Source organism: Halichondria panicea, chromosome 10 (assembly GCF_963675165.1).
Source record: "Halichondria panicea chromosome 10, odHalPani1.1, whole genome shotgun sequence".
Taxonomy (NCBI): Eukaryota; Metazoa; Porifera; class Demospongiae; order Suberitida; family Halichondriidae; genus Halichondria; species Halichondria panicea.
In genome coordinates, this window is record NC_087386.1 from 3057986 (window position 1) to 3069689 (window position 11704).

Consider the following 11704-nt stretch of genomic DNA (forward strand, 5'->3'; position numbering starts at 1 on the left):
ACAAAGAGACATGTACCTACATTCAATCATTGATGTGACTTTCTAAATGGGTACCCAAAAAGTCTGCTTTTAAAAACCAGCTTACTAAGACAAAAATGAACATTACTTACCAACCTAAAGCCAAGTGGCTTTGACTTTACTTGCATACAATGCCCAGCTACTTAAGAAAGAGGGAATCATTAATATTTTGGGCTGTAGTCACAGCCTCTCCTTGTAGAAGGTACACAAAGCCACTAGATAGAGCCAAAACGATAATACAACACTCAAAAAACTGCCTTTGAAAGTTTTCAAGCTCTTGGTGAGATACGCAACGCTTCTATATGATGCACAGTAGGCGTGGATGCTCAGCACAGCAGGACTGGGAGCTGTGAATGATAGTAATAACATTTCCCGCTGGGTTGGCGGGGTGTCTAGAGCCGTAACGCGGATCAACTTTTGGCATTACACAGAAGTGATTGTGCGCACGTGCTCCGTTTCCCATCCCTCTCCCTCTTATATCTATGATTCAATACAGTGTTGGACACAATGGATGTTTCGTAGTAAAAGAATCCTCTGGCTGATTGTATCTTTGCTTCCAGAGAATAGGAAGTTCAATTTCCGAATAAGAGTAGGAGTGGCGACATTAGGCCAGTGGAAAAATATCCTCCTAACGGATGTTCTTAAGTAGAAATTTGGTACGACAGCCAATTTCGTGCGCTGAAAACTTCCCAAGGCATTCAGGGGTGGAGTCCAACAGCCATGTCTCACAACCATACACATACAGTGAAATTGGAATTATGCAGGTCTCAAAGATGCTGCATGAATACAGAGGAATCTGAAAAAAGCAGTGCACCAAGCCTTCCCTGGTGCAAAAAAATGCTGTAGGCTCTTTCAGCGCGAGTGTGGCTTGAGCGCGCATGCGCAATAGCCTGGCCCTAGGTATCAGTGTGATGCGCTTCTAATAGAGTGAAACGCGAGCCAGTTTCCAGTCGAGTCAGAGTGTTGAGCTAGAGCTAGAGCTAGAGGCGCTTGGCAGGATCAAAGACTCAAGATGTCTACTGAATTGGAGGACAATGCGACACTACTGGAGGATATAGTAAGCAATGAGACGAATATGACCGGCAGAGGTGCAGCAACACCTCAGGGAATTGCCTTGACCTATGCCAGCCTGTTCCTGATGGCTCTGGGCCCCATTGTACTCGGTGCCTTTCGCTCAGTACACTACCACTCAGGACTCAAGGTATGACTGTTGCAGTTCTCAATGATGATGGTGTTGTGTAGAGTATATCTATTATTCATGTACATGTACGTATAATTATGTATGTAGAAGTACCATAATTATTATTAATTAAGTGGCTAGAAATCGAGCCAAGTAGACCGAGTTACCTCATATTAATTATAATTATTAAGATGTGACCCTCTAAATATGAGACACCAGACCTTTAACATAATTTTTCAACCTCTGGCTTCGTAATTATTAAGAAGTGTCGCCTTAATTAGAGGACTTGCGGTACTGTACATTAAACACTAAACATTAATGATGGGTTGTAGAAGTACTGTACATTTATTATGATTGTTAGTATGATATTTGTTGTGACAGAAACGAGGTGAAGAAGCCAGTGACCGCATAGCCATGAGGGATGCAGCGACATTTCCATTGTACGCTAGTGCTGGATTGTTTGGACTGTATATTTTCTTCAAGGTGAATGTGGGAAGTGCATGTGTTATGAATATCCAATGACTCATACTTTCACTGTAATACATGTAATGTGAAAATCAGCCTATTTCCTTCTTGACTTCCACGTATTTATTCCAGGAAGGTACTTGTACAGTGGTGTGTGTACATGTACGTGATGTATTGACTAGTGTGATACTTCCTCACCACAATACATGTTCACTCCTTCTTCGTTGTCTCTACTCTGACAGTTTATTCCCCGTGAGTATGTTAGTCTGACCCTGCGCTCGTTCTTCCTCATACTGGGCATCAGTGGTCTGGCCAGAGCGTGCAGGTGGGTCAGCTGATACTTTGTATACAGGTGTACAATATCAAAATGTTTACCGGAATATTGTTCCGCAAACATAATATATTCTACCGTATTACTAGAATGTTTTGCGAGCATCAAACATTTGCGAATTTTGCGAGGATTGTTCAATTCGCAACAATAAAATCCGCAAAACCTAAATAATTACTAGTAAATACACACGGTCCTTGCCAGAACGCAATAGTTAGATCGCAAAGGGTCAACTTTTCTGCTGATTTGGCTCATTCGCAAACGTTTTTCACCAGCAAATATTCTAGTAATACGGTATATTACCCCACCCAGAACATGGAATAGTGTGTCCCCTTTTATAATATTTTGTTGCCTTCATTCATGTGTACTTTGTTACTTTTTGCATGAATTTGTTCTCGATTTTCAACTCATACATGATTTCTCTTCACTTTCACCATCTCTTTCATTTGGTAAATTAATCTTCACTTTGATGGTTTTGGTGGTCACATTTTCTCGTGGGTCTTAGTCTAGAGTCTTCATAACTTTGATATGTGCAATTGCATGCCTTCAATCAGTACTCCTGTTTCAATGTATGTATAATCATAATGATACACTACTACCAACATGAGAAGCCGGGCCATGTCATAAGGTGCTTTGAGAATGAGAAGCTTCAAATCAAGCCACAACAACAACACTTTGTATCTTTTGCCCCCATTGGACTGTTTTTTGTCTGATTTTTCGCTTGTTGTAGTGTCTAGGTACACGTAGGTCATTTTTTGTTCCTTAGTTTCATACACTATTAACAGTACGGCATTTTGACCTTGTTTTCATCATCGAAGTTTGCACAAGCATTATCATAGTTATGTTGATGATTCACAGCACACGTCTATTTTAAGTTTCTTCGTGGTTAGACGTTATACTTTTGTTGGGTCAAGGCAATCCAAGCAATCCAAGCAAAACACAATATTTTTATCTGGGACAATATTGGGGGACAGGATGTTCCATGACAGACCTAATGACAGACCTAATACATATACTGTATGTATATATAATCACATACATGTATGGTTTTTATGTGCCAGGCCCTGAGAATTATTCATGTACTGCTCTAATTAACCCCCCCCCCCCACACACTGACAGTGCTCTGCTGGACCCATTCATCCCTGAGTTCATCACCTCTCGACTCACCAGCTACCACCTTCGTCTCACCGTCAAACCACCTAGAGGAGAACAAGGTCTGTAAACGTACATTACATGTAGCTAAGGGTGCAATCGTAACAGCATTGGCTGGAATGTGGATGATGGATGATGGAATTTAATAGCTGGTGTTTGACTGCAATGGTATAATGTTTCGGTTTTCTGCAGAGGAGTCATCATTCCAGTTCCACACTGGAGACATCGTCATGGCAGTGGGGGCACTGATAGTCGGGATCACTTACTTTTTCACCAATGTGAGTTTAAATGTACATGTAGCAAACAATAACTAATTGATTCTCAAATGCCATCATACTGTCGAGTATCAGCCTTTTGGCTCATGCATGCATGCATGCAATAAGTGTTTGTGGATATAAATGTTTGCAGTACGCGAAAGTTATATACACTCGAAATAGATACCGTAATCAGGGTGTGTACTGATCCAAATTAGACCTCCTGTAAACTGGACACAACTGTACCTTCCATATCACTCCCAACTATGTTCTTTTCTCTACTCATTGCCACTACTTACACCCCCCCTCCCCCCACACACACACCTCAACTCCCCCAGCAATGGCTACTTAACAACATGTTTGGTCTTGCCTTCTCCCTGAATGCCATTGAGCTCATCTCTCTGGACAGCATCAGTGTTGGCTGTCTCCTTCTGGGTGGACTCTTTGTCTACGACATCTTTTGGGTGAGTTAGGGATTCATTGTCTCTTGCATATTATTTTTGTGCACAATATTTATATTAATGTTGAGTGTCGATTCATGTTTCGTACAGCCATACATACAATCAGGTACGTGCACATCTACCTGTTTTGTTTTGTAAATCTGTGCTTTCACTCTCTCCAATATGTTACAATATGAATGAACTATTCCATTGTACATAGGTGTTTGGTACTGATGTCATGGTAACCGTTGCCAAAGGATTAGACGCTCCCATCAAATGTGAGCTAACGATATATGCATCACTCCATTCACAATCTAGTGTTTCTCTGTTCACCTCTGTTATCGTCTTTCTCGCCACACACAGTGATGTTCCCCATGGACTTTCTTGAGAAGGGACTGGCTGCTCAAAACTTCGGAATGCTGGGTCTTGGAGACATTGTGGTACCAGGACTCTTTATCGCTCTGCTCTGTCGCTTTGACTATCAGTGAGTATAATTAAATTATCGGTTGTACCAGGTATGCACTCCTGATTGTACCGGTATGTGGTCTGACTGCATTGTTGCTTTTTGTCTGATTTGTAGGATAAATATAATGCCCTTGTCCGCTAGGCTGAGTGTTGTCTCAGACCTAGTCACATTGTGATAAACAATCATCCCTCCTCTATTGTTGACAGTACTGCCTGGCACAATGATTGGCACACTACACAGTCATTGGAGTTCTAGTATTATCTGGCAATGCTATGACTTTTGAGTACTCTTTTGTTTGGCATATACATGTACTTATCAATTTTGTACTAGTACCGTACTTATTGAGATTATGCCCCACCCCCCCCCCCCCCGCTTTTGAGTGAAACTTACTAAAAAAAGTATATGTCCACCAGGAAGTGATGCAATCATGTCATGGTGAGAGTGGTCAGGCATGTTTGAAAAAGCGGTTTTTGTGCAATACATGTGCGTAGCTGAATTACTATTGCCATTCTTTGTCCTCTAACCGAATTTCAAGCACTGGCATGCCCGAATAAACCTGGGTAGGCGTAAATTTCTATAGCTGCTGCGTAGTATACCATTTGGGTGGACGTAATTTCGATAGAGCACGGTACCAAGGGCGTATAAAAAGAGAGAGGGCATGCAACAGAGCTTGCAAGCAAAAACTAAAAGGGACGGTGGAAAAGTACAAAAATAAATAGATTTTTGTGTACAGTACATAGTATATCCGGTCTGTGGCTTTAGTTTTTGCTTGCACGTAGGATTGATAGTCAGTTGTATGCCCTCTCTCTTTTTATACGCCCTTGACGGTACATGTGTATAGTTATAATAGTACTCTGTTTAAAAGTTAAAGGGTTTATGGCATGTAAACATCTGCTTCCTCTCCCTCAGGAATCACCCTAGCAAATGTCGTGTATACTTCTACACTGGGTTTGTGGCCTACATTATTGGCCTCGGCACCACCATTGCTGTGATGCATGTGTTCAACGCTGCCCAACCAGCCCTCCTCTATCTAGTGCCCTCCTGTCTCGGCCTCCCGTTTCTGGTAGCTCTCATCAGAGGAGACCTGTCTGACCTACTCAAGTGAGTGATTTTGTACCCTGATAAACTGTACTACATGTGTGTATACTGCACCTTATTTATTGGCAGCAGTTTTTGAGACTATTACGTATGTGCTTATTCTACGTATCTGTTTTACCTGTAAGAACGTACGTAGTACCGTATAGCGCGAAATTTTTGAAGCACTTATATTTCGTGGATTGGCCTCTAAAAGCACAATGTTTGCGGAATGACTGCTTACCGGAAGCCACGCCTTTAAATCTTTGCATGTTATAGCAGGTAAGAACAATTTTCGTGGACTTAATTTTCGTGTAGAATTCTAATCCGCGAAAATTAAGCCCTCGAAAATTTTGCGCTATACGGTTTTATACGGAAATTTAGTTGTGCGACACAATGTTTCTTTCTATGCAGGTACAAGGATTATCCTGATAAGCCTGCAGAGGAGAAATCAAAGAATGAAGAGTCAAGCAAGGACTCCAAAAAGCATGAATAGTTAGCTCCTGAACACAGTTTAGGTTATTATAGAGCATTTTGGGTTAACCGCATTTTGTATCAACAAGTTATTCATTGAAATTTTCATGTCCGGGTGCAGATGTGCCCCGCCCACATTCCAATTAGAGTTAGGCAATTAGGTTTGTGAAGAACGTTTGTTTTTAAAATTAAAGTCACCATTGTCTATGGTTTTTTAGTACTAGTGGAGCTATGGCATCAGGTACGTTGTTGCATTACTTACTGCGATCACTGTCATTGGCTATAGCCTGTAGCTAGTATAGAGATGGCTTATCTCACTTTACTGTTTACAAAACACTTTATAGGTACAAAAAAGTCTGTGGACTTCACCTTCCAGTGAGTTCAATCAAGCACTTCATTTATAGCAGTGGTGTGTGTCATTGTTATTCTAGTATTATAGCATGACATTGTGTAATTCTGAGATTTAATACATGTACTTATTAAATACATGTACTACAATGGTAATTAATTAATGGTGCCGGTGGGACGGGACGTACTTGTGATAAGCTAGTGTCATGCTTTCTGCGCATCGATACCTTCAGATACTCGTTGTGTATTTCCAACTATCCTCCTCAGTAACCTCTCTATCTCGAGTACAAGGTCTGGCTATGGTGTTCAGATCGAGGGCAACTCTCCCGTGGTGCTCTCCGACGTCTTGCGAGGGTCAGTGGCTGATCGTGCCGGGGTCATACCCGGAGACTACTTCCTTACTCTAAATGGGAGCAACATGCAAGAGTGTACTGAGGATGAGGTAGGGAGTGAACTACAAAGATTGTGCGGCTCTGCTTTCGAGATACGGGTGGCTAGACCACACCCACTTCCCGTGACAGACATGGACAAGAGGAGAGCCCTTCTTTCTTTACAGAATAAGGTGAACACATAATTATTAGTGCATTTTAAACGTGCGTGCACAGTGTTATGTAGTATGTAGTTAGTAACATTATTTTGTTTTCAAAGGGCAGTATCGGCATCAATAGCTGAAGATTGTCCTACAGTACAGATACAGTTTAGTACTGTACAATAGTTAGTAAATTTAACATGCATGCTTAACTCTGTGTTGACTACACAGCAGTGCTTTACATCCCTGAGGTATATATCGTTATCAAAACATTCAATGTTGTTTTTATGACACCTTCTTTTCACATCAGCTTCGTACTGGAGACTTCGTCACTTGTGGATCTGAAGGCAGGTGTTACTGTGTGTCATAATTATGTTATTGTTCTTACCAGGTGTTCATAGAAACTAGAATGTTGAAGAATCCCTCCATACTAGGGCAGCAGCTTCCTTGTAGCTAGGAATGTCATTATTAATGGAGATATGGAAACATTGTATTGGCTCAGACACACACAGTGTAACTATAGACAGTGCCCTGAGCCAAAGTTCATTTTCCTGTTACCAAAGTAATAACCCTAGTACTGTGACTTGTGTGTACGAATAACGTGTATATAGTGACCCTAATTAGGCATACGTACATGTATGCGTTCAATTCTGTATTCTCTACTCTGATACTTACACGTACCTTGTTTCTTTACACAGTGGATGATTACAGATCTCAGCTGAGTAATGCCCTAAGTGGGGTGGATGATATTCTTGGTAGCTTTGATCTCCCTCACGATCAGATGGTCCCTAGTTACGGTGTGTGGTACAGTAGTTCTTGTTTGTGTACACATAGTTATACAGTACTGTATACTGGTACGTTGTACATTCTGTGGACTCTAAAATTAATGTGCAGTGTACGTTGATTTCCATTGGAACAAATACCCTATCCTTTTTGGCTGACGCATATCGAATTTGGCAGATACACACTGTTAGAACTACTAGTGGCTACACATGTACACACACACACGCACGCACGCACACACACTGCGTACATATAAAATATACAATCAGGTGCCAATACAGTGCATGTTACTTCATGTATGTTGAAATCACCCAATATGCTTATGCTTATACTACGCTGTCTCAATGTTATTCAATTGAATAGTGTCACTTAATTATATCAAAGTCCTCTCATTTATTTCCACCATTTTTTAACCTCTGTGCCGTCTATGCAGGGGGAACTGATCAGGAGGTGGAAATCCAGATGTATGACGCTGACAACCTCTCGTCTCCGCCCTCCAGCAGGGGGTCGGACACAGACCTCACTAGCTACGACCCTCTCTTGGATTTTTCTCGAGACGATGGGTTTGATCACCAACCTGGAGTCAAGTCTGCGGGGGCTCAAATGAATAGTAGTGTTCAGAAAATGCAGAGAGAGATATCGGTGAGTACATAACTGTACTAATTGTCTGATGACGTACTGTGTTTCACACAACTCTTTTCCAGTGCAGTATAATTGTGTATACATACATGTACATGCACATGTTAGTAGTTTCAAAGCAATGCTCGTTCTTGTAACAATCATCATTTTAGAGGTACATGTACAAAACCTAACCTGCCTTCCTAAAGCAAAATAATCCTTAATGTACAAAAGCTAGTATTGCCAATCGTAGTTAACAATCTACAGTTATGCCTCGAGACATAGCCGCACGAGAAATACAGTAAAGCTGACTGTGTGTGTGTGTGTGTATCTGTCTGTCTATTCCAACTGTAACTGCACAACAATTGCTGAAAACTAACAGCTTCTATAGGTTAGTTCTAGCCACGTTCCCTTGGAATTTGATTGTGGATTTGTAAAACTAAAGTTTCTTTCTCGAGTTAATTATGAATGATCGAAGGCTGTTGCAGTTTCTTCAGAATCGTATCTCTTCACACACAGTTTCTAAAGTGCTAGCTATTTGTGTGCTACAAGAGTGAGAAAAGAGCTGCAAAGCTAGCTGTACACTAGCTGCCAGAAGCAGCATTGTGAACTTTAATCGCTCTGCAGATCCGCCCCTTTTTTACAAAATTTAGAATTTATTATTCAATGGGAGGAAATGTACAATGTCATAATATCAAACTACTTCTAGCATCATACATCTATGTTTCTATCCTTTGAGTTAGCTTTTTAACTAGAGCATTGGAGTGCTAACCCTCGGCTGTTGACATGAATAATAAAGATCCATGGCAACCAAAAATAGTGTTACAATAATTAAATGCTGGCTATAAGCAGCAAGTAACAGAGAGCTTGAGGCATGCGAACTTGAGAACGGAGTTTTAGTAGGCAGGATAATTTTATAAAATTCTAGCTTTCTACTTTAGTGACCCTGTTCCATTGTTCGTGGTACGGGATCACTTTAGCTGTAAATATGTACCTCGAATGAAGGCCTCGTGCAGCTAGATAACCACAGCCAACGTGCAAGTTAGCTTTATTTGACAACGAAACAACATCAAATCTGCCACTATTAACTCCATTAACGTGTTGTATGGAGGGAGCGTTATGGCATCCAGGTGAGCGATCACACACAAAAACAACCAAGCGACTACTATAACACGTGGCACGGCCTTGGGTTAATAAATGCAAAACATGCCTCGAGGTATTAAGCACTCTGGTGCCTAGTGGGATAGTTGTACATGTAGCACTAATGTGTGGGAATTTGTAACATTTTGTTTTCACATAAAATTATGATGTACTCTTGCTCTCTTTTAGAACATGAAGCATCTAATGAAAGACGTCTCCAACAAGAAAGAAAAGAAGAAAAACGCACGAGAGCAACAAACAGTGAGAACAGAAGCAGCCTTTAAACCCTCCCACCCCTCACACACTACTAAAACAAGACAAACAGTCACAGCTGCTGCTAAACCTGACTTAAATGAAGAATTGGCTGAACTAGACGAGCTAGAAGAACAACTCAAGTGGGTAACCTCACCAGTCGGCTCAGGCAGTCATGTGACCTCGAATAATGACCGACGGCTAAGACAGGCTACCAAAAAAACTGAGAGGTCACCGCCACCCAGAAAAATTGACGATAGTGTATATACAACTACTCAAAAGCCCGAAAGAAGTTTATCACCATCATCAAGGCAACCTGATCGAAGTGTTTCCTCATCATCGAGACAGCTTGAGCGAAGCACGTCTCCACCTAGTAATGCATCCAATAAGCAACCCAAAAAGCCAAAAAAGACCCCAGAAGATCGAGAAAAGTCACCACCTGTTAGGAAGCCCAAACGTGCGAAATCACCAACACCAAGAGAACCAACACCAAGAGAACCAGAACGTGGCACGTCACCCCCACCCACTCAACCAGACAGAGCTGTATCCCCTACTAGCAAGGCACCTGGTAGAATTGAACGATTCTTCAGAAGGTCAAAGTCTCCTCAATCACAACCGGAAAGAAGTGTTTCTCCACCAGCTGTTAAGGACAAGTTCAGTGCACCACTTCGACCAAAAAATAAAGTAGTTGAGCAGTTGCCTGGCATGGAGGCATCTGGTTATGTGGAGGAGAGTCGTTCAAAGGGGGTGAATAAGATATATTTTGGGCACCCAGCTTCTGATATTCCTGAGAAATCTTCGCCTAGTGTGGAGGATGCAACCTCTGGTCTCCCTGATAATAGTGAGTAGATTTTATCGTTTGCTTACATGTGGCAGTATATGTACTAGTCATGTTGTTACAATGTGTTACATGCTGTACATGTACGTATGAGTTTTAATGCTTTGTAAATGTACATGTAGTTCAAGATGCCCCTCTTTTATGCTCTATTCTGGTAGTTAGAGGTTCGATAATTGTGAATTATGTACAATCATTACATGATCATTGATGGGTACATATATCTGTACGGTCAATAATTATGATTGCTTGGTTGCCACTCTCGTATAGTTCACGGCTGGACTAGGGAGAACGTTGGACAATGGATCAAGCAGCTCAACATATCACTGTATGCCCACTACTACCCTCTATTTTCAAAGCACCAAATTACTGGTGAGATAATTGTAATAATTATGCCTCGGTGCGCATGCGCAAGCAAAGTATACGGTAGTGTGTGTGTGTAGACTGCTACATCTGCTCAAGGATCAATGAAGTGCAAGTAAGAGTTTCTAAGGCTTTTAGTCATGTTTTCTTAGATTTTAATTCGTGGAATCGTGTACCGTATAGAGGGTATATTTTGAGGGTATAAATGTTCGTGGTTTTCGCGGATTAGGCATGAACCGCGACGCGAATTTAATATTCCATGCACGCATGCTGCAAAAAAGGCGCTATTCCACGAAAATTAAATCCGCGAAAACCCTTCTAAAGGCACATCCGCGAAAATTTATACCCTCAAAATATACCTGCTATACGGTATGTGGGAGACTCTGCTCTGTTCACTCATGTATTGACTCTCAACATGCAGGTCGAACTCTGTTGAGGCTAACAAGCTCCAAGCTCAAAGTCATGGGAATCAACAACTCCGTCCACTGGTAAATTGTAACTTCTGCTTCGAACAAATTACTGATTAATCGTAGGAGCTAACAAATTATGTGCACTGTCAGCACATTGATAATGCAGTGTGTTGTGTAATACCATACTACATAATGACCTGTTTGTTGTGTGTGATTCAACTCAGTCTGAAATATTTGTTTACTGTCCTCTCCAGTCGCATCCTGGCAACGGAAATTGGGAAGCTAAAGATTCGTCAAGAGCAGGTCGAATTGAGAGAGCTACAGTTTGACAGTGAAGACGAGACTGGAATAGTCTCTGTCGTGTAGCATTCTCCACAAACTTTTTATTTCACAGCATTCTATTATAGTGAACGTTTTAATTCTCTACTACGTGTAGTTTTGATTTTCATATGGATCTATAGCAGTCAGGATTTCATTTTGTAATCAAACCCATTATAATATATATAATTTTTGTATAGTACATATTAATTAATTACAGAGAAGAATTGTCACTAAAGCATGCACACACCCACAAG

General features: G+C 41.2%; 2 protein-coding genes across 2 annotated transcripts; both read left to right on the forward strand.

The window, feature by feature from the left end:
- The first annotated feature begins 932 nt into the window (after positions 1 to 932).
- LOC135343163 (minor histocompatibility antigen H13-like) lies at positions 933 to 5994 on the forward strand. The gene is made up of 10 exons (XM_064540135.1): positions 933 to 1219; positions 1580 to 1681; positions 1906 to 1988; positions 3111 to 3205; positions 3336 to 3421; positions 3736 to 3861; positions 4058 to 4115; positions 4201 to 4321; positions 5213 to 5404; positions 5792 to 5994. Exons 1-10 carry the CDS (start codon positions 1031 to 1033, stop codon positions 5871 to 5873), a joined length of 1134 nt encoding a protein of 377 aa, XP_064396205.1. The 5' UTR covers positions 933 to 1030; the 3' UTR covers positions 5874 to 5994.
- On the forward strand, positions 5982 to 11635 carry LOC135343161 (uncharacterized). Its single transcript, XM_064540133.1, has 10 exons — positions 5982 to 6092; positions 6196 to 6226; positions 6467 to 6761; positions 7039 to 7075; positions 7427 to 7525; positions 7945 to 8153; positions 9459 to 10362; positions 10627 to 10728; positions 11141 to 11207; positions 11384 to 11635. The coding sequence occupies exons 1-10, from the start codon at positions 6083 to 6085 to the stop codon at positions 11493 to 11495; spliced, it is 1866 nt and encodes a 621-aa protein (XP_064396203.1). The 5' UTR covers positions 5982 to 6082; the 3' UTR covers positions 11496 to 11635.
- The last annotated feature ends 69 nt before the right edge of the window (positions 11636 to 11704 follow it).